Source organism: Lagenorhynchus albirostris, chromosome 18 (genome assembly GCF_949774975.1).
Source record: "Lagenorhynchus albirostris chromosome 18, mLagAlb1.1, whole genome shotgun sequence".
Taxonomy (NCBI): Eukaryota; Metazoa; Chordata; class Mammalia; order Artiodactyla; family Delphinidae; genus Lagenorhynchus; species Lagenorhynchus albirostris.
This window is the reverse complement of record NC_083112.1, coordinates 23,157,054-23,179,057: the sequence shown is the minus strand read 5'-3', so window position 1 is coordinate 23,179,057 and position 22,004 is coordinate 23,157,054. Positions and strand designations below refer to the sequence as shown.

The following is a 22,004-nucleotide window of genomic DNA, read 5'->3' as shown; positions in this document are numbered from 1 at the left end:
ACATGCACTGGAATTTCCCTTCTCCTGGTCAACCAGTTGGCTATTTCCAACAAAATCTATATAGGGACCCACACTTTTACTGCGCTTGGAGCTTTGTAATGTACCGGAATTTGCCTGGAAGTTGTTCAGTGGGCCCTCTCTTCAGGACACCAGGCCAGCCCCACTTGCTGTAATAAACTAGTTCAACAATAGACCTGCTTCCAAACCGCCTATGAACGACTCCCTGAAACTTGACTTTCCAATGGAGAGGCTGCCATGGAATTCTAGGAGCGTAACACTGACATTGTGGGGATCTTTTATGTGGGAGGGAGTAACTGTCAAATAACCAGGAAATTTCCAGCCACTCTGGAGAAGGAGAGCTGAGATGTCATTCCCGAATCCCAGTGCTTTACAATCCGAATCTAATTCTAAAAGAGAAAGCCAAATGGGATTCCTGTGGTGTTTGCCAGAAATATGAAAGCTGATAAGTGGGGGGATGACTGGTTCTACTTTTGGAAAATACGGCAAGTACGTCGACTGCTGTGGACTTCCGCAGCTATTATTTTAGAGGTTGCTCCGTGTATGGACACCAAACTCACCCTGAAGCCATCTGGGGAAGCAGAAAATGCGGTGGAGACGAACAAACATAACTCCACCAGACAGGACATGAGATATATTTCAAAATTCAAAGGATGAGGAAATGTACACACACCTACCAGGCTAGTCAGGTTACTGCTAATGTTTTTATGGTGACTTTCACATTAGAATTTGGTTCCCCTTTGCATCTGGGGAACTGTCGTCTTTGTAAAAGCACATAAAAACGAATGGAAAATTCTGCGATGGCTCAGTGAGCTCTGCAATGCTCCCGTTCTACGTCACAGGCTTAACTCCAGCTGAGGCTCACACTGAAAGTACCTGCCATCTGCAAGTCCTCCTGAAGGGTCCCGGCTACTGAGGACTCACACGAAGGCCCCTCAGGCCCTCTGTGGCTGGGGCGCGCACCCCTTGCACAGCTCTGGGGGCTGTCAAGTTCAGCTGGGGTTTTCACAATCCCTGTTGATATCTGCTGGCTGCTGAAATAGTTCCCAGAATCAAATTACAGTGTTAAGCGGGTGCGGGGGGTGGGGAATCTCTCAAACAGTAATAGGGAGATGGGGAAGGTACAGGTTGTCAGACAGTGACAACTGGGGAGATGTCAACATGAACTTCTGTGTTTATTCTTCTACCCCAACTCTCCTAACATCCTCTAGCCTGTTACCAAGCATCTGGTAAAATACAGCAGTTTCCAACAAGAGCACAGCTGGTGAGCTCTTTCTTCAACTTGTTTGATTACACATGCAAGGTGAAACTCCGTTACCCACAGACAGTGCTAACACCGATGCCAAACTGTTCTACAAGGTTCCTGGAAACTTCTGAGCTTACTGTTTCAGCCTTCCTTCCTGCCTTCCTTCCAACGTACTCATTCATTCACTCACTCATCCACCAAGTATTTGTTGCGTATTTCCATGTTCCAGGCACTTGATATATACTGATGACTAGGAGAGTCGTGTCCTTTCCTTTGTGACATTTATTATAATAAACCAAAACCAGAGAATTCATTAAGTCATACCCATTTGGAGAAGCGCCCTGAGGAACCTGATGAGATGCAGGAATGGTGAGCCTGCTGGGAGAGGATGGATCAGGAAGGCCTCTCTGAAAGGGTGGCCTTACAGCCAAGACCTAAAGGATGAGAGGGCTGGAAGCATGCAGAGTACAGGGAAGAGCACAGCAGAGGGAACAGATATGCAAAGGCTCGGAGGTGGGAGGTAGCTTTAACGGGCTCGGCAGGAAAAGGCCAGTGGAGATGATGCCTCATGAGGTGAGGGAGAGCTGACGTTGAAGAGGCAAGCACGGAGAGCTTGAGGCCCGGGAGGATGAATGTTATTGTAAGTGCAATGGGAATCTACTCAAGGGATTTAAATGGGGAAGATGTGCTCTGACTTATGTCAGACAATGTGTGAAAAATAGATTGAGCTAGAGGAAAGGTGGAAAGGGCACACGGCAGAAACTGCAAAATGTCTCTCTGTAGCCATTCTCCCCTCCTTCCTAACTCGGAGAACTCCAGTTTTATTCTGGAGAGCAATGGGCCCAGTCAAAAAAGTGTATTTCCCATTTTCCTTGTAGCTCGGCATGGCCAGGTGTAATAATTCTGCACAACAAGACATAAATTGAAGCCTACTGAGGATCTTTGGGCAAATTTGCTTTCCTGCTCTAAAGGTGCAACCCCTTCCTCTTCCTTTCTTCCTCTCCTTTTTCTTATGTGATTCCAGCTTGTAAAAACAAGATGTGATGGCAGGAGCAACAGCAGCCCTCTTAAGACAACTATCTAAGAAGGTTAATATTGATAGTATCACAGAAACCTCAGGCCTGACAGCCTTAAACCACTGAATCAGTGCCAACAAATCTGGGTTTCACTGGGTATAAAAAGAAAATGCTCCATTTGTAAAGATAAAGTTTGCTTGGGTTTTCTATTACTTACAAGTGGACACCATATTTAACTGACATAACAGGCTCTTATCATCGTTCAGGCAGCCTGCACTTGAATGGTGGCAGTGAAAATGAATAAAAGTGGGTCAATTTTGAATGTTGAAACAATGGGATTTCCTGCTGTCCTACATGTGGGCTTTGGTGGTGGGGGATGGTGGGTGTGAAAATTACTTACAGGATTTTGGTCTGCGAATTTATTAAAATGGGAAGGAAAAAACCAAAGAAGGACAGGTTTGAAGGCTAAAAGCAAGAATTTAAATTTTGATGTGTTACAGGTGAGGTATCTTAGTGTTATCTATGACAGTAATCTCCATTCTTGCGGTTTCCATGAGGTGGGATCTTCCTCCAAAATTCCTGGCCCTGCTCTAGCCCTTCATTCTCTTCTTTTTCAGGGAGCAAGTGAACCAGCCTGCCTGTACAGGGTACAGTGGGCCCTTGAACAACGCAGGTTTGAACTGTGCAGGTCCATTTATGTATACTACCATACTGCATCATCCGTGCTTGGTTGAATCTGCGGATATGGAACTGGGGACAGGGAGGGCCGACTGTAAAGTTATACTCAGATTCTTCATCCTGCAGAGGGTCCAAGCCCCTAACCCCTGTGCGATGTTCGAGGGTCACCTGTACTCATTCCCGCCTGCTTCTCCACGTGTGATGTGGTACATATGGATACAGGCTCCACAGGAAGAAGCCTGTGGTCCTCGGAGCTGCCTGTGGCTGGATGCTCAACCCCCAGGTCCAGCATCAGGAAGCCCGTCATCGCTGCAGATCTCAACCCCATTATCCAATTCAGCTTTTATCAGGAGTAAAACACTGACGTTTGTATCCTCAGGTGCTGGACTTCTTTGTCTATCTCTCGGTGGTCTTACACTTAGGTTGGCTTCTACCTGTATAATATTAGACACATCCCATTCTTTCAGCCACATGATGGGGGGCTTGTTTTTAACAAGTGCTTCTTTCAACGGGTATTGTAAGAAAAAACCAAAATCCCTCTCCTATTCTAATGTGTGGCTGCCTTCCTATCTTCCTTGTGAGAGTCAAGGATTGAGTCTTCCCTGCCCAGTGGGACTGTACACCGCACAGGAATAAGGATTTATTTCAAACTGATGCTAGTGAGCAAAAGGTAATCAGTGATCATTCTACTGTTCAGGCAGTTGGCTTCTTGCCATAACTTTGCAGGAACTGTATTATTAGAATGGTGTGGCCTTTCCCTCTCTCCCTTTTCTCTGCTACCAATCCACCCTACCCCACCTACTGATCAATTCTCTGCTTTCCTCCTTTAAAAGGTGGTCTGGGTGTTAGTGGACTTTAGCCTAGCCCTAGTAACCCCAACTTCAGAACTGCTGGGCATACACAGTCGGGTAAAAGGTCATTGCTCGCCACCAGGGAATCTAGGTAAGGTGCTCTGACAGTGGTCTCTATGAGATACAGCAGTTCCGTTTTTCCTTTTTTCTTTTTTTTTCTACAAAGACAGGGTGTCCCAGGTTGGTCTCATACTGGATATTTGGTCACTTATCAGAGTTTATGTTTGGGAGTTTCCTCACGTGACATTTTACACTGTGGCAAAAATGGTCTTTTGACAACAAAGTCATATAAAACACATTTACAGTTAAGATGCTGGTTTTTCATCCCCTCCTCTCTTTCCATCCTAATGGATACATTATGGCTGGGGTTTACACTGATGAAAGAGGTGATGGGCGTTTTGGCACATGATGTCATTGAAAATAATATGTATTCTCAGAATGAATATGTAAATTGCATATGTTGCCATCCCGTGCGGGGTCCTGCACCTGGTGCGGAATGGAGCGTGGCACCGTTACAAGTGTCATTTAATAGCTTTTACCAAGCAAGGGGCACATGAGCAGCTGTGAGGCGTGATGCCACTGTGACATTAACTACAGACGCAGAGTGCCCGGAAAAAAATATATGTCCTTTGTTTTGAATAGAGCCCTGGGTAATTTCCCTAACTATTGTTCTATGAGAAAAAGCCCCGTTTACTCCCTTTCATCAATTTAGGATCTGGACGTGAAAAATCACCGGCATCCAGTGGTTCAGGCAATTTGCTTTCCAAATGAAAAAAAGGACAAAAAATAATACTGCAGAAAAATCTCTACTCCTGAGTTGCCTGTGTTGACAGCCACGGCTCACCTCAAATAAAGGATCCTGAGGAGGAGTCTTTCTGACCTTCTTTCTAAACAGAGCCCAAGGACAATGCGTGACAGTGTATTCAGGGGCTGCTTCTACGCTCGGCACGGGGAGGATGTGCGGGTCTGGGCGTAGAGCCCGCAGGTGAGGGTGGCCACCCTGCAGGGGCGGTGTGAACTGCAGTGGGTCCAGCAGGCACCGAAGCAGCGTCTGTCTGCCCCGCCCTGGGGGCCAGGCGGGGTGTTCTGAGGAAAAGCTACAGAAATGCTGCTCACCTTGAGAAGTAAGCTCTCAGGGCGGGGTCCGTGTTCCTCCAAGTTGCCACAGGACATGAAATTGCTTATGAGGTTTTGCCATTCGATATGGAGTAAGATGGGAAATTATGGGACTACTTACCCCCAAATGAAAAAAAAAAAAGAGTACATAAGAAAAGGCAACGTCGTGACAAAAGAGATGGCCCCCCAAAATCTTACTTACATTGAGTGAGGATCCCGGTTAAGGCATTTTTGAAATTCTCCTTGGCCTCCTCCATCTCCTGCTCATGGGTGGCTTTCTCGTTCATCAGCCGGCGGACATGGCTGTTGGCCGACTGCACCATGGAATAGAACTGGTTTGCGGACCGCCGGTTTACTTCCCCTCGCTCAATCCAGGACAGCAGCACTGTGATGGCCTCTGAAAACTTGCTATCGTCTGGAAATGCAAAACCACCAAGTCCAAATCACGCCCAGGAAAGACTTTGGTTTTCACTTTGGTTCCTCTCTAAAGGCAAAGCACGGTCCATCCTAATGGATATGTTTTCAGAACTTGACCTTGTGAGCTTTCCTGCGACTAATGGCTCCATCATCACTTAGCTTGTCTTCCCACATCTAGCTCCACGGCACTGCACAACCACCCAAGAAACAAAGGGGTGGTTCACCCTCTCAATGAGCTCAGTTTTAGAAGATCTGTTCTGGGCATCCTTTGAAATACGGTACAACTGCACTCCTCCACCAAACCCAGATTTCTCCTTCTTAAGACTGGCTCGAAAAACTGTTATTCACCTATTTGGCCTCCAGTTGATTTCTTTATTCTTTCACCAGAAATAGCATACAGTGATACTAGTTTTCTGACTTAGAATCTGCTGAGTTATTGTCAAGATGTGGATGACAGATTAAATTACTTTTAAAAGTGGTTGTGATGTGAGATATTGTTCCCAAGGTGGTAGTAGGAATAGGTCAATTCTTATACTACTGCAGTTCAAAACTAATTTCACTTTAGGTTTAATAGAACGTATTTGATTAGGCTGAAAACTAGAATATTTCCTTGTTTTCAACAAAAGAGGACCTGTTCCGGGGTGGTCAGTGTTTGCCTTGGAAGGCTACTGGAAACCCATTTGAACTTGGTTTGAGGGGTGTGTTGATGGGGGGAGGGGATGGGAGGTTCTACCTGTAAATAAGTGATAAAGTTTATTTCAAAGAAACCAATATACTTGCCCGTTCGCAAATAGTTACTGGAACAGATCTGTGTTTTACGGCTGACTTGGAGGTGGAGAAGAAGCAAGTTTGAAGGAGATTAAGTTAACTGGAAGTGGAAGCTATATGTCAGTTATTACAACGTTAATTGATCCCATTGCTGAAGGCTCACTGCGTATTTTCCAGACAAACTTGAGGAGACGAGCCTTTCATCCCTATTTTTTTTACCCCCAAAAAGATGTGATTTAAGAGAACTATCCTAGAAACTAACACAACATTGTAAATTAACTATACTTCAATAAAAATTTTTTTAAAAATCCTACATTTTCCAAGTAAACTGAGTAGAATCTGAGTTCTAAAACTAAGAAGCAAAATTAGACTAAAAGATTCAGATGCTTCTCACGCATTTGACAAATACTAAGTGACTACCATGTTCCCTCTACTAGAGGGACAGCAGAGACATCCTTATACACTGTATGTGTATATTCCACTGTTTATATATTATTATATATTGTGTGCATACGTATACACACACACATACATACACACTCTAGATGAACAGACAGGGTGGTTCACATTGAGTAAAGGAATTTTATTTTATTTTATTTTATTTTACTCACCAGAGGTTTTACAATCAACCACCGCTGTTGGTATTTTACACACCATACAAAGCCTGCATTCGCGGAGTGCTTTGTGAATCTGGCGGAGCGCTGTGGGAACACCGTGAGTACCTTTTCTCCCAGAGGCCCCCTTTCAGACCAGGGCACGTCACTGCTGTGGCTGCTTCCTGCCCAGGAGGTACGTGCACTGAGTGAAGGCAGGGTCGCTTGACCCAGCGCCCGTGGATTCTCCAGGATGGAAATCCTGCTGTTGATGGGCCACCGTCCCGGGCCCTCTCCCGCCTGGGTGGTGCCAGTCTGGGCTTGGGGATCAAAGCTTTACTCCTGGGCAAACCTGCCCCTTCTGCCCTCACCCTTTGATCCGAGGAGATAAGTGGCCTGGGGAAGGCCCACAGGGCGGCCCGCACGTGAAAGACTCAAGTTTCCTTGCCAATTTCAACCAACCCGCAATTGAGCGCGCACTTGTTCAGCGTCACAGCTGGTTTGCACAGTTTTGTTAACTCTGGAATTTCAGTCTGAGTTCAACCCTCAGCGAACTCCAGCTGCACGGGGTTCTTATTTCATGGACCAGAGCGGCTTGTATAAGATAGAATCCATCACACAACTTAACACTGCGTTCAACCCGTGGAGAGGCCCATAATTCAGCATTATGCTTGTGGGAGCCCCACTGCGACCCTTACAGTCAGAATAAATTCTGCCTCTCTCCCTCTGTCTGCGTCTCTGCAGATATGTGTTAGGAGAATGGGCCTCCGAAAAGACAGCAGAAATCAACCTAATGCTTATAAGAAATCTTTTCTTTTTTTTCTCCCCCTCTTAAAAAATAACAACAACAGAAAAGAGAACTCTGACTTCATGAACCATATTTCCCCCTTGCTGTGACTTGCATCTCGATGTAACATAGAGAAAAATCCTAGACGTTTTCATTATGGGGCTTCCAAGGAGAGAGAGAGCGAGCAACGGGGTCCCATCTTTCTTTCACCCTCGCAGGGGCGCAGTTTTTTCTTTTCTTGCTTGTGGTTACGCAGTTCATAAATACCCTAATTTACTGTCAGGAAGAACACGCTTAAATTTTAAAAATGCATGTTTCCTTGAATAACCTAAGAGCCAATTTTTATCGTTCTTCACTCTTAGACCTAAAGCATAAGTTCACGAGATCAGAGCTAATTGATAGTTTTCAGAAAGAGACAGCAATTTTAGGATTAAGCAACTGAAAATACACAGCTGAAAAAGTAAGTAGGCAAGAGACTTTCTAACATTGTAACAAGTAATAATAGGCAGAATTCCATTTTCTCAGTATATATGAATAAAATAAAATATACATGATATACTGTATATATCTCATATATACATATATATATGGCTTAGTACATGGTTTTGAAAACTCCCAATTTCATCCTCGTTTCTGAACTTTCTGAGGCGGGCTGGTGGATGACTGATGTACTGACGTTCAAATTAACTGTGAAAACATTAGCTAACGAATGACTGGTTAAGTCTAGTCGATGTCTGTTGCCATGTAAGACGTGACTTTATGTTAAATGAAGACGAAGCCAGCAGCTCCCCCTGAACGGCTAAAGGAGGGTGTTGGGAGCGGTCATTTTCAATACCCAAATGAAAATTCAATTCTGGATTCAGGGGAAAGATCACAGAGAAAACAGAAAACAATATAAACTAATTTAAACAGGATTTAGATTGCAGCACTCTTAAAGCTATTCATGCGGAAATAAATTAACACGGCTCATAAAAATCACATCAAAGACGCACTTATAAAAATTCCAAATACTTTCTGTGAACATGTGTGGGTTCAACTCCGAACATGGGTGCCCTTCAGAAACTAGAATGTGCAGACATGCCTTCTCCGCACAAAGAACTGGGAAAATTGGCATATTTTGGAGTGACTATGGAGCATCTGCTCATTAAAAATTGCCCAATGTTTTCTAATCAGCGTCTTCACAATGTCACACCTGGGCTACTGCAACTGTTTGCTCCATGGCCTCCCTTGAGCTGCAGTTTCCCCTTCAATCCGTTCGCCATTCCTTTGTCACACTCCTCTTTGTTAAGGACCATGGCCTTGTCTCCCTGCTTTAGCATGTACTGTGCACTCATCCTAGGGGCCCCGGAACTCCTGGTCTACCCGGCTAACTGTTAATGCTTCCCTCAAGAGTCAGCCTAAGTGCCTTTCATAAAGGAAGCTTTTCTGCAATCCTAACATGAATTCGGTGTCCCTTTGCTACGTTTCCACAATTCCCTACATATCCTGCTATGAAAACATTAGTCACTCTATACAGTAATCATTGGTTCATGTATCCACTGGCCCTCCAGTTCTGAGGGGTCAACGTGAGAAGAAAACTTCCAAAACATATTTCAGTCTTCTGCTCACTCTGAGTTTTTCCCTTCGTAGTTTCTTTCATTATACTCCATTCCTAATAGATCTGCAGTGCATTAGTGCTGGAAAGTTACAGCAAATCCAGTGGTCAAAAGTTGGGAAATACCAGTTGGTAATAAACATTTTAATTTCAGGTTGAAGAGTGTTTTCACATTGTCTACCAAAGATAAATGTTCTCACGGCACTTAAGCTGGCTGGTCCTTTCATCCTCCAGGCCTCCGAGGTTATTACCATAAGCAATGAAAGTTAAGAGAGATATCAGATAATTACACAGAAGCAGAGCTTTCCACAGTAAGCTAATCAGCTTATCCAATGACTTAAAAATCTTTTTGAAAGTTTTTTTTTTTTAAATTCTGGAAGGTAATAACCCTTGCATTTAGCTTTGAATTTAGCTTTTTAATTCTGGGAAGGTGATAACCTTTGTATTCAGCTTCGTGAGGACTAAATAATATTATAATGATGATCACACTTCAGTATCTGAATCCATACCCATCTTATTTCATTTCTCGTCACATCGGAATTTGTCAACCTCCCTCCCTATCCCTCTTCTCCACGTTTACTGAGCACGGAGCACATAGGAGGCATTCTAAAAATTGCACATGGCAAACATCTTTGCTAGTCAAAGACCACAAGCGTAAGCCTCGTTTGGGGGCTTATCAAAAACGTAGCCTCACCCTCCTCAGGCCTCCAGACTCAGAATCTGCATCCTAGTCCAAGCGTTTCATATGCACATTGAAACTGGAGAAGCACTAGAAGAAATCACTCAATAAAAGCCAGGGAAACTGGTGAGGAGCTCACCTAAGTTAAAAGATAATGAAAACCTGAAATGGAAAGTAGCATCTGAGAGAGTGGCGAATGCTGAAAGGCTCTGATGTGATTCTCGTGAGCTTTGTGAATCCCTGTCCACAAACCCTCCACCCCCATTTAAAGAAGAGCTGCTTAAACGTCAGTCATCTTCATCCCAGAAAAAAATGTGAAAAAAAAATGTCAAAGTCCTGGAAATGGGCACAGATACTGCAGATCCTTTCGATGGAATGCTGGGCTAGAGGATCCTCTCCACCCGCCTCTGGCATTATCTGATTTTCCAGGGATGTGAATCTCTAATTGTTATTGACTAGGCTATTTTACAACTCTTCAGGGACAGAAGACGAATTGTGAAAAGGCATAACAATGCAAATAATTCTCTGTAACAATGTAAATGAATTTTTGTCCAGAAGAAAATATGTCTTTACAAAGCAAACTCTCTTTTGAACCAGTTTTAACATCTTACTCATTCTCTCATTAATTAGTGAGTTAAGTAAAATCACTGATACAGGCTCATTTTGTATTTCTTCTCCCTCTTTGGGTGCACAGGGAGATCTGGCCCTGAATTTCAGAACAATAAGTGTGACAAGAGCCAGGCCATGAGCCCTGAATATGAAAACTGAAGTGGGTTGGAGTAGCCTGATTTCTGGTGGGTCTAGAAAGGAATGACAGAAAGGGAGATTCCACGTTTGAACAAAATGTCTCGAGAATGAGGGAAAAAAGGAAGACATCCTACAACACTTTTCTTTCCACAGAAATGGGGATAGACACACACACACACACACACAGAATGAATGGCATGTCTATACAGCTGTCCCTGATTTCTAGCCTCTATGATAGGTGGAAATAACTTATAGTGTACAGTCACATACTGATTCAGGTAGAATGGACATTCCAGGACGGCACTGCTACGACAACATTCCCAAAATTTCACTATGTGTACCTAAAACTTAGACACCCCTAAACAAATCTCCATTCTCTGGCTGCTCAATTAACCATCAAGAGGGGTGGGACCTCACCTAGCCTTCAAATCACTGATAGTGTGAAAGGCTACATAAATGTTAATACTTCCCCCTTTACCCTCGACATACCTACAAGTTCACTTACACACACACACACACACACACACACAATCTCTCCAACAATTTAGTACCTGTGAAAATGAGAAAATTCAGCGGGGACAACATAAACATGCACTGATTATTCCTGCTTTTGGATCAGGTAAAATGTTTCTAGTTGAAATGGTCTATCTTGCCTTGTGAAGGTCAGTAACGTCCAAGGACATGATTCTCAAACAGGTTCCCGTGCTTCATATTTCCTCTGCCCTGAGAAGGAAGCCTGGCTTCTAGCTAATGGAACTTCGGCTTGGCTCAGAGCATTATTGATTTTTTTAGTTTCTCAGAACCATAAATATTGACAACCATCTCAGCAAGATGCTGGCAACCACTTCCGCGGTTTCTCCCTCTGGCAGGCTGATCGGGGGCCATTCTGTATGCACATCAGAGACTAGTCCTCAGAAATGACAAATGCTGATCGCAGGAAGACTGTATCCTGGATGACATATCAGGGAATCCCAAGGACAATGCTTGCAAAGCTTTGTCAAAACTTCACCTGATTCAGAGAGGAACTCGTCATTCATCATATAATGAAAGATTATGTGAAGCTTTCCAAAGGGGGAAAAAGTACACAAGAACTTTTAAATGCTCTTGCTAGGAGAAATCCCCAGTGAATCAGGAGATCATCTTTCCTCACTGTCTAATCAATCTCTCCCTTCCACAGTCCAAACACGGGGCTCCTCCAGAGGTGGATGGTCTGTGTTAGACAAAGAGAAATTCATTATCTCATCTGCCTGGTGCTACTGTTTCCAATAAAGTGTAATTATGGTGGTATTGAGCTGCTTCTCACTTTCTCAAAGCCGTGCTACAAACTTTGGATCTGTGAGCAGTTACTTCCCAGTCAGTCTTCACTAAGTTGAACTGTCTCGGAACAATGTCTATTTAATCAGCAGGGTGCCCGCTAATTTTCTTTTTTAGAATTTGTATTAACCATAATGGACACTGGGTGCTCAGTGCCTCAGACGCTACACCATTACAACTCAGTGTCTCCTCTGACTTCAGAAGACCCAGGGACCACTGGATCGGGGCTACCGGGTCCCAGAAAGTCACCCCTCTCTCACCCCACCTCTGCCAGGCTGGGTTGCCACCACTCCCGGGCTAGCGCGCTGCACTTCCCACGCATAATTGTGGGAAGAGCTTTGTAATTGCCTCTGTCACTCAAGAAACCTAAACTACACCTAAACTCTGTGAGGCAGGGGCTTTGTGTGCTGCTTCCCTGGCATCACAGTGTCAGGGATATGGCAAAGAGCTCAGCAAATAATTGTGGAGTGAGTGGAATGATGGCCGAGGGCACACCGCACTTCCCTACACTTCCCATCATGCCTGGTAGCACTGCTGGCCGGAAATGCAACACGCTCATAGCTCCAAACAGCTAAGAAAGAGAGACAGGAATTAATTTACTGTACGCATAGTTTTACCACCGGGCAGGATATGGAGGTCCTTGTCGGTTATAGTAAAGACTTGGCCAGTACAGATTTTGCTGGATAAAGCTGATTTTCCACAAGAAAATTGTAAGGCTAAACGAGTATGGTGTAAAATGGGGGAAAAAATGCTTGTAATAAACCTGAGATAGCAAGATTTCTCAGGGGAGGAAAAAAAGTCAAATCCAATTAGGTATTTTCAGATTGTATTTCCATTTCCTTTCTGATCCGGGCTTTTTTTTACCGGAGGTCTTGATGGTGTTTTACATCCCCACATCAAGGAAATCATCTTCAGGGAAACAGTGTCCCTGGCTCCTGCTGTCTGGCTCTGCAGCCTTATCAGGAGCAAGGAGTGGATTTCCTCTCAGAGGCAGCCAATTTCCTAAGCAATTAAATGCTGTTTATACTCCAAACTCTGTGCTTGGGTTGAAATTGTCATGCTTGATATTACCTGACTGTTGCCTAAGATGTCGCCCCATCTAGCTCATTTTACTGTAACTGCCATCTATTAAAATTTCCAATCTGTTCTCTCCTCAAGGGATCACACAGTACTTGGCAAAAGTACGGCTTCTAAATTCTTCAAATTATACTCATCTATATAAATATACAGTTTTGAAACGGCACGGTTTGCAAATGACTTTACCAAACTGACTTCCCAATCTGCTATCCTTTAACAGGAAAGGCAATGCTGTGGAACTCTTACACGCAAAGACACTTCTGTGCTGGTTTCTTAAAAAGAACCTAACGTAGATGCCAAACTTTCCTGAAACTCCTCCACGGGGTCATGGCGCCAAGGTGCTAGTTTTTGTCACTTCTAGGTGTGGACACGATCGAATACAGTTTAGCTGACGTAGCTCATTAGGTGAGGTGATACTACACAATGTACTGGATATTAAAGAAAAAATTATTTGTTCCAAAATCAACATTCCTGCTTGAGAATGTTGCTCTTTCTCATTCTGCCCACTCCTTATGGATTCTAGTCTGAATGGAAAAGTGAGGATGTCTGCATGTGCATTTTACGTGCTTTTTATTAAAGGGACAGCCACAGCCTATGATGGTAAGACACGCCTTCTCGGAGCAGCAGAGCATATGCCAAGGGCATCAGTGAGAGGTGCTCTATGGTTACGTCAACTAAAGAAGGATCTACAAGGATCAGGTCATTAGCCACTGCAGTCGCTGACCTTCAACACACCCTGAAAGGAATTCAGGGCAGAGAAAAGGAATGCGGCACTCTGTGCTCTGGGGAAACTGGAAGAACAGGCTTCCACATGGGTAGATATTTTCAGAAAAAACTTTTATGAACCCAAATTCTTGCATCTTCCCATACTTAGAAAAGTACTAAAGCCATTAACTAAGATATCTGTTCCCTGTGACTAGCAGCATCCTTCTCCTGTGTGCTTGGGTACAGGCACCCCCTTCACCAAAATCACATATATACTGACTTCCTCCGTTACCTCTTTGGAAAATTTCCTCAGAGCTGAGAGGCTGTCCCCTGAGCTAGAGTCCTCAATAAGACACTGAATAAACTCAACTCACAGCTCTTACAATGTGAGGTGTTTTTTTTTTTTTTTCCCCAAGTCAATAGTTTCAGTGGCAACTGCATCTGATTAGGGGCTCCCAAGGCTGGAGCAGGGGATGGGGGCTAGAAGCAGAAGTCTTTTTTTTTTTTTTTTTTGTGCGGTACGCGGGCCTCTCCCGTTGCGGAGCACAGGCTCTGGATGCGCAGGCTCAGTGGCCATGGCTCACGGGCCCAGCCGCTCCGTGGCGTGTGGGATCTTCCCAGACCGGGGCATGAACCCGTGTTCCCTGCATCGGCAGGCAGACTCTCAACCACTGCGCCACCAGGGAAGCCCTTAAATGCTTTTTTAAAGAAACAGAATGTCTACTTCCTATCTTCCTAAAATAGGTTTCAGGCAGCTTTTCATATTTCCTTTAGTGAAAACATCCAATCCACTTTAAACACTGCCAGCTATGCTCTAAAACACTCCAAGGATCAATCGCATCTCTCCTCTCCTAAAGACTTCTCCATTGTTTATGGAATAAAACCCAAATCCGGTGGCAGCCCGAGGGCCTTCACCATCTGGCCTCAGGTTGCTTTCCCAGCTTCACCTTCGCTCTGTTCCCCCGAGGAGGCGACTTGCCTTTCTCCGCCTGTGCCCAATTCCCCTCTGCTTCCTTCTGTCTTTACTCTTTGAGCTCCAGCCTCTGACAAGAATGGCTTTAGGCCCTTTCTTCTCCTGGGGAGACAAATCTTGTTTATCCTGCAAGGTTCAAGTTCTGCCTCCTCTGTGAAGACTTTCTTGACACTGTCATCAACACCACTCACACTTGTCCGTGAGTTCCCAAAGCATGTTGCTCATATGTTGGTTGACAATCACGTCATTGGCTTTGTATTACAGTTCATCGTGGCCAGCGACCATGACCTGTTTTTTCATCGAAACCTGACACGCCCAACAGACTGAGGAGGGTGTGACCATCACTTGCCTGTAAGTGCACCCATGTTGCTGGAGTCAAACAACTCTGCTCAATAATGGATCAGAACTGACACACATGTCATCCTAACTTCCAAATCTGGCCTCTCCCCAGTCATCTGTAGTTCACTGTGGCAGGTACTAAAGCCTCTGTCTCTGTCTTTATCCCCCAGGGCCTCAAACCCGGGAGAGGAGCACAGAAAACAGTCAAAGAAATGACACGTGCCCACTTCTAGTTCTAATTCTTCCATAGACGTTAGGAGGGTCCCTTCCCCTCCATCTCTAAAGACAGGGAGCCTATTCTACATTTCTCTTCTGTTCTGCACGGGCCCCAGCACGGTTGCAGACAAGCCTTGTGTGCGTGTGTGTGTGTGGGGGGGGGCTTTGTTAAGAGGCCAGCAGAGGTGCAAACTACAGACCTGGAGGAGCCCCGGGACCTGGCCGCCTGTAGGAGGAGGCACTGGTTCATTCAACAGGGGTAGGAAGTCAGATGGTGACCTGCTATGGGGCTAGTGCAGAGGGCTCTTCTGCCCCGCTCTGCTTGAGTTTGGTTGATACACATTCAGGGAGAAGGCAGGCCAGGGAGAGGGCTGGGCAGGGGCACGGCTCTGTCCAGGCAGCAGGAGGAAGCCCGGGGGACCCCGGTCCCATGAACTCAGCACGCGAAGGGACAGGAGAAACACCTGGGCCCGGCCCTCGGGGATCACTCTGTTTCCCTGGCGGCGGGCCATGGCCGGCGGGACGGCGGAGGAAGCAAACGCGCGCAGCTCCTACCTTTCAGCTTCTCGGCCAAGAGCGCGGCCTCGTGCTCTGAGTAGTGCATGATGGGCGGCGGCGAGGGCGGCCGCAGCCGGTCCTCCTCCAGCTTGCGCCGGTGCCGCTCCTCGCGGGCGCGCATCCTCTGCTTGCACTCCCACTCGTAGAAGTCGTCCCGGGCCTGGGCGAAGTCCACGTGCAGCCGGCCTGAGTCCTTTTTGTCCGTGCTAGACCCTAAGCGCATCCGGTAACCTGAAACCAGTGGGAAGGCGGGTCACATCACACTGTCACAACACTGTCACGCAGGACTGTCATAGTCGGGGCCAGGCCCTCAAGGCGCCCCAGGGGAGCTCTCACTGATTTCTTCTTCCCTTACAAAAGACATCCTTCCCATAGGAGGTGGGAAGCTGTTACCCTCCGAGGCCATCCGGAAGCGGAAGCGCGGCCCAAGGTACGCCTATTATAGATTCGGGGATAAACGCTCCAGTGGGAGGGGTCTTCAAGCCAATGTTGCCAAGAGGATGATCTCAAGAACCAGGGCACTTATCTTCTGGCTTCCAGGAAGATCAAAAAAATATTGGGCATGTAGCTTTTTTCCCCCTCTGCTTTTTATGGCCTCAATTTTATATTTTCAATTTACTGTAACTCTGTTGCAATAAGCCCTCTTACTTTTGTCAGGAAGAGGTGGAGTGCGAGTTCATAAATATTATCTATGATATTTAAAAAGATCTACAAAGTAAATTCCGTGACACCTCACTCACAGGCTATTGCTTCATTCTCCTAGAAAACGCTGCTTGCTCCATTCTCTCTCGGCAGCTGCAAAAGCCACAATTACCAAGGCAATTTTGCAATACTGTTTTATTTCCACTTATCCTCTGGGGCACACAGGAGAATATTTTACCTTCAATCAAGAGGCCTCACCGCGGCCTTCCTTACAGCCCCTCCAGCACCTCATCTGGCATGCAGCACTGCGCAAATTGTCCATGCAATCTTTGAAGGCCACAGGAGCCCGTGTGAGAGCCCAGAGCTAGACCAAAAAAATGGGCCTGGAAGTCTTTGGGGGATTTACTGTGAGCTACACAACTTATAAAGATTATAAGCAGAAACTTGATCTGAGAAATCAACACAAACAGAACTGAAACCAGGCCGCCAGACTAACTTCAAGGGAAGGAGGTTTGGCTTTGAGGTTGCTCTTCAGTTTGGGGTACTCAGATTTTTAAAAACATAAATTCAGGTCCCAGCAGGATCCCTGCTGTCAGGGGCTGCCAGAAGAGAGAGCAAAATAAGCACTTTTGCTGTGCAGGGACTTTGCAAATGAGACACCACTGTGAAATGCTAGGCTGCACTGCACTGATGCCCGGGACCTTGTGGTAGATTTCAATGGATTATTTTAGCATTTGGGCTTGAAACTCAGCTGAAAAATCCCAGGAGAGGCTGGCTTCTCCCCAGTAGGGTACTTCACGGCTTTGAAAAGTTACAAATGTGAAACAGATCTCAAGTCTGATTCCTGTTATGACCTTCTCACTCCCAGGTTTAAAAGGTATTGTCTCTCTAAAACTGGGAAGACATAACAATACCTATCAAAAACGCAAACATCTCAAGAGGGAGGGGATTTGGGGATGTATGTACACGTATAGCTGATTCACTTTGTGATACAGCAGAAACTAGCACACCATTGTAAAGCAATTATACCCCAATAAAGATGTTAGAAAATAAATTTTGAAAGAAGTGTTCACAAGCAAAAAGAAAAAAAAAAGCAAACATCTGATCACAGAGGAGCAGAATTAATGCTAAAGCAGAGTATATTTTGGTTGTGGGCTGTGGAAATTTAACAAATCAGCAGGCCGTGGTGATATATACGTAACAGCTGAGTAGGCAGAATGGCCTAAGACTGGCCAGCTGTCCCAACTGGCCAAGCAACTTTCCCCTGGTCATGTCCAGAGCATCACTTTTCAGACATTTCTGGTTCCAAAAATCACCCTCTCTTTCATCACAACACCATCATTAAGGCCTTAAAAGAGCCCGTGATGAGGCTGAGTCTAAAATTAGCTTGGCCCTCAAATGTGATTGTGGTCCTAAAATTAGGCCATCCAGCTGGGCTAGGGCTTGCGGGAGCTCTTACGTAAGAGCGGCAGCCTGCCTTCCTTCCTGCCCCTCCCAGTCAGCCTTTCAGATCTTCCCAGGACCATGCTGCAACCTTGCCGGGGCAGCCCAGGCAGAGCTGGGAGACCCCTGTGTACTCAGGCAGGTCGGCTGGAGGTGAGGCCTTTGCTGTGGGATGCCAAGGGGTAGTCAGGCAGGGGCCCGGGTCAGAGCTTGAAAAAAATATAGCATCAAGGCATAAATCTGAAACTTTCATGTGCCTAAATTTGGAACTGTTCATCTTTTGGCAATGTACTATGAGTTTTCTGATTGGGTCTAAACATTATGTTATGTCAGTGTTGAAAAACACCTTTGATTTACTGTAGCCCTTTCATTTAATCAGGTGGGGGCAAAGTCATAGTTGTATTGGTGGAGCTGTGATTAGAACCCAAATTCCCAGGGCAGGATTCTTCTCTATCATCATCAGGATATCTGTGTTAAAAACAACCACTTACTGAATGGTTCCCATGTTGCACGTGCCCTGCTAGACACTTAACATCCCTTATTTTGATTCATTCCGCATAACAATCCGATGAGGTAGCACTATTACTATCTCGATTTTGCAGAAGAGAAAGGAGAGGCTCAGAGAGAGGTTATCTTGCCCGAGACATGTGAAAGCCAGTGCCACACACTCAATAGAATCCCCAGTTGTCTAATAGATTACTCTGATGCCGCAGCTCAAGACTCTGTGAGAGATCTGAGTGTTGTATTTTTATTTGATGTTTTATCGTCCCCCTCCATTCTGGAATACTTTCAGGCTTTCTTTTCCACTGTCAGGTTTTATTGGAATAAGGGTTTTAAAGTTCTCTAGGTCACTATCTAGCTCAGGAAAGTCTCTTCAGTGTTGGAATAACCCCAGGGCTTCTGGGGTTTGCAAGACAATTTTATGGTCATCGGGGCTGACTGCAGAGTTAGGTAAACCTGGTAGTAATGTTCAGATTTTTTTCCCCGGTCTTCTTTTCCCACTTTTCCCCACTAGCTTTGCCTCTGGAAGAGGGAAGTGATGTGCAGAGTGACAGAGTGAAATATGCAGATGGAGACAGAGAGGGAATGGCAGTGAGTTAAATCTAAAAAGACATCCTTCCAAAGCTACATTTCAATACCAGCTCTGCGATGCTTAGATTTGGCAAAGGCCTTGCTGACAGGCTCCATACATTTGCTCCAACACCCATAGGGTGGAAGGCAGCAGGAGGCTTAATTTCAACCTCTGTAAAAATGTCCCTGATAAATGGCACCAGACAAGCAGGGATGGTGGGGTGGGCTTAGCCAGGCTAAATGCACTAGCAACGGGGCGGTTTCCTGGGCCTCCTCCTCAGGCCTGGGGACCACTGTCTGCAAGGCACTCATCTTGCGCCCTGGTGTCTAGAAAGTGAACCACTTCTGAAAAACTGAAATTATGCTGAGAGAGGACTTTATTCCCCCAGAGAATTACATCCAATAATAATAATGGTCCTCAGTATTCATAATATTGCTTCTCATCTAAGAAGCACTTGAGAACATTGATTAGAAACTCGATGGAATTCCTAAAGCCTGGATGGTGGGACACCATGTCTGCAGCAGGGACATACGTGCGTTCACAGACTTAACAGGGAGCTTCTGGCAGCCTAAGGGCAGAATTCCTCCTTCTCCAGCCCCAAACTGTGAGGACTTTTATTATGCATTAAGGCAAAAGGGAATACGCTCATATTAACGTAACAAAACATCCCAAAGCGCCGAGAAAACCCCCTTATGTGATGCAAAGTACCAGAAAGGTAAATGGCTTTATCAACCATGAACTCCTCGGCAAAGCGAATGTGACAAAAATTCTTCTTGCTTTTCCGAATCGCTGTGATGTCACCGCACTGCTCGAAGACTTCTTGGATGATTTCCTCAGTGGCGTTTTCTGGTAATCCCCCGACAAACACGGTCTTACACCCAGGAGGTCGTTCTCTTGTGGAGGGAGGTGGAAGATCTGAGAATCACAAAAAAACAGAGGGTTTTGCCTTTTAGTTATAGTTGCTGTTTTGTTTGTTTGTTTGTTTGTTTTCTGATTCACCTGGTGAAAGTCAAACTCACAGACTACCTTTCTCCATTCTGAGTAATGATGGACTTCTAGAGTGATCTACACAGATGGCAGGCTGTCCTGGCTTTCAGTGCCTGTCCCCTCCTCCTCCCCACCTTTCTCTACTTTCTGTGTTCATTTCTACACAGAGTGGCTATGCTCGTCCGCGAACACAGATCAAGCAAATGTTACCATCATTTCATTTCTCCTTCATAATACAGAGGCCCGGAAAATCGGAAAAAAAAAAAAAAACTTCATGAAGTACAGAGCATGATGAACTGAAAACATGACGAAAAACCGAGGGTTGGGCTTCCCTGGTTGCGCAGTGGTTGAGAGTCCGCCTGCCGATGCGGGGGACACGGGTTCGTGCCCCGGTCTGGGAAGATCCCACATGCCGCGGAGCGGCTAGGCCCGTGAGCCATGGCCTCTGAGCCTGCGCGTCCGGAGCCTGTGCTCCGCAATGGGAGAGGCCACAGCAGTGAGAGGCCCGCGTACAGCAAAAAAAACAAACCGATGGTTGTTGTCTGCCTTGTCTGGTTGCAGGATAATGGAGCAGTAAGGCAGAACAGGGAGCAGAGCCTGAAAGCAGGCGCAGTACTTACTTGGCTGCGAAACACAAGGCCTGAAACCACCCCCTCCTTTTTTTTTTATTATTCACATTTAAATGAGCAAACTACTAAATCTGAGGGAGCCTGCATAAAAAGATAAAAAGCAATCTTATGAAAAGTCCACTTTAAAAAGGCAACACTGATTTCATATGAATAAAAAAAAATCCCAGCTATTGAAACCCATGAATTTAGTATCAGAGACTAAGTTAAAAAAAAAACAACAACAAACTGGCCTATTTATTTCATCAAATGTATGTTTCCTTCAAGCGAATGCAATCTGGTCCAGGAGCTCTGAGATGCAGGCTCCCCGCTCCCCTCCACCACCCAACTGCTAACTGCCAAATTAATTCCGTTTTCCATCTAGCAAAACGCATTTCAGAGTTTCTCTCTCACATTTGTGAAGATGGATGGAAGTGTTCACATATTTCACACTCCAATCTGCAGCAAATGCTAGACTTTGTTGCGTGCAAAAAGGTCCTTAATGCTGGCTGTTCACCCCAATCACTCATGCTCCCTTCGTGGTGTCAATTCAGCTCCTGGATAGACACAGGGACCCACATATTTGTTTTAATCTAGAGACGAAGGGCTTCTGTAGAATGATCCCCACTCTGTGTACCTAGGTGGGAGAACTTTGAGTCACATCTGAAAATGAATGCAATACTATATTAAAAAAGAAAGAAACTTAAATCGATGATCAAATACTTCTCACAGATATCACTTACTTGGGTTTTGGGGGAAAAGAGTACAGCTTTTGCAGTGGATTATTTCTTTGACGACAGCCACTTCTGTTGGCGGGGGTGGTACCAGCCCCAGGCCTGGTATCATTGGGTTAATAGGGGTGATCCCAGTCATCATGTTGAGGCCTGGATCAAAGCCTGGTACACAGATTGAGTCTGTAAAGTACACAAGATATCATTTTGGCTGGAGGATCTTAAATTGGTTTTTATTGTTACTTTTGCTGTTTTCCTAAAAAGATGATTTGACTTTATGCTTCCTATGTTTTAGAAATTTCTCCTGGCATAAATAGAGCAATATAGAAAGCTATTTCAGAAAGGTAAAGAGAAAATAAAAGATGAACGTAATGCTACATGGAAAGGAAGTTATATTATTTAAAATATTAACATGGCAGAACAGAACACAGCATATTCAAGGGTAAAGCCACACACCATGAAGCTTTGCTGTTACTGTGAACGTGATTTTCTGTTTCTTAACTTTGATGTAGATGTGACTGCCTTATGACCCAGGATGTGGGAAGAATATCATTTAACACTGAAGTGCCCAGTGAATACAACTGTCAACCAGTTTTATCAAAAGAGGCTTCTTACCCAAGTGACCTCGATTTAAGGAAGTTCAGTTTATATGTGCCTACTTTATAATGATGCATTCAGGTCCAACCTAACCTATTCCCCTCAGGAAACAAAAAACAAAGCGTGATTATAATTACTAAGGCTGGGTTAGATACACGCGGGCATAATGTTAGCTGTATACATTTCTGAGTTCTATTGGATAACCACACGTTCTTCCTATAATTCAATCAGCAAA

At 45.2% G+C, this 22,004-nt stretch overlaps 1 protein-coding gene across 11 annotated transcripts in view; it reads right to left on the bottom strand.

Annotated features, from left to right (window-relative positions):
• ENOX1 (ecto-NOX disulfide-thiol exchanger 1) overlaps positions 1–22,004 on the bottom strand; it is a 611,047-nt gene that overhangs the window by 134,879 nt on the left and 454,164 nt on the right. For all 11 annotated transcript variants that reach the window (XM_060129461.1, XM_060129462.1, XM_060129460.1 and 8 more), the window contains 4 exons: positions 21,185–21,355; positions 19,558–19,764; positions 15,690–15,923; positions 5,128–5,340 (listed from right to left, as the gene is read on the bottom strand). In XM_060129461.1, the coding sequence (XP_059985444.1) occupies positions 5,128–5,340; positions 15,690–15,923; positions 19,558–19,764; positions 21,185–21,355 (825 nt within the window). The remainder of the gene's footprint in view (positions 1–5,127; positions 5,341–15,689; positions 15,924–19,557; positions 19,765–21,184; positions 21,356–22,004) is intronic.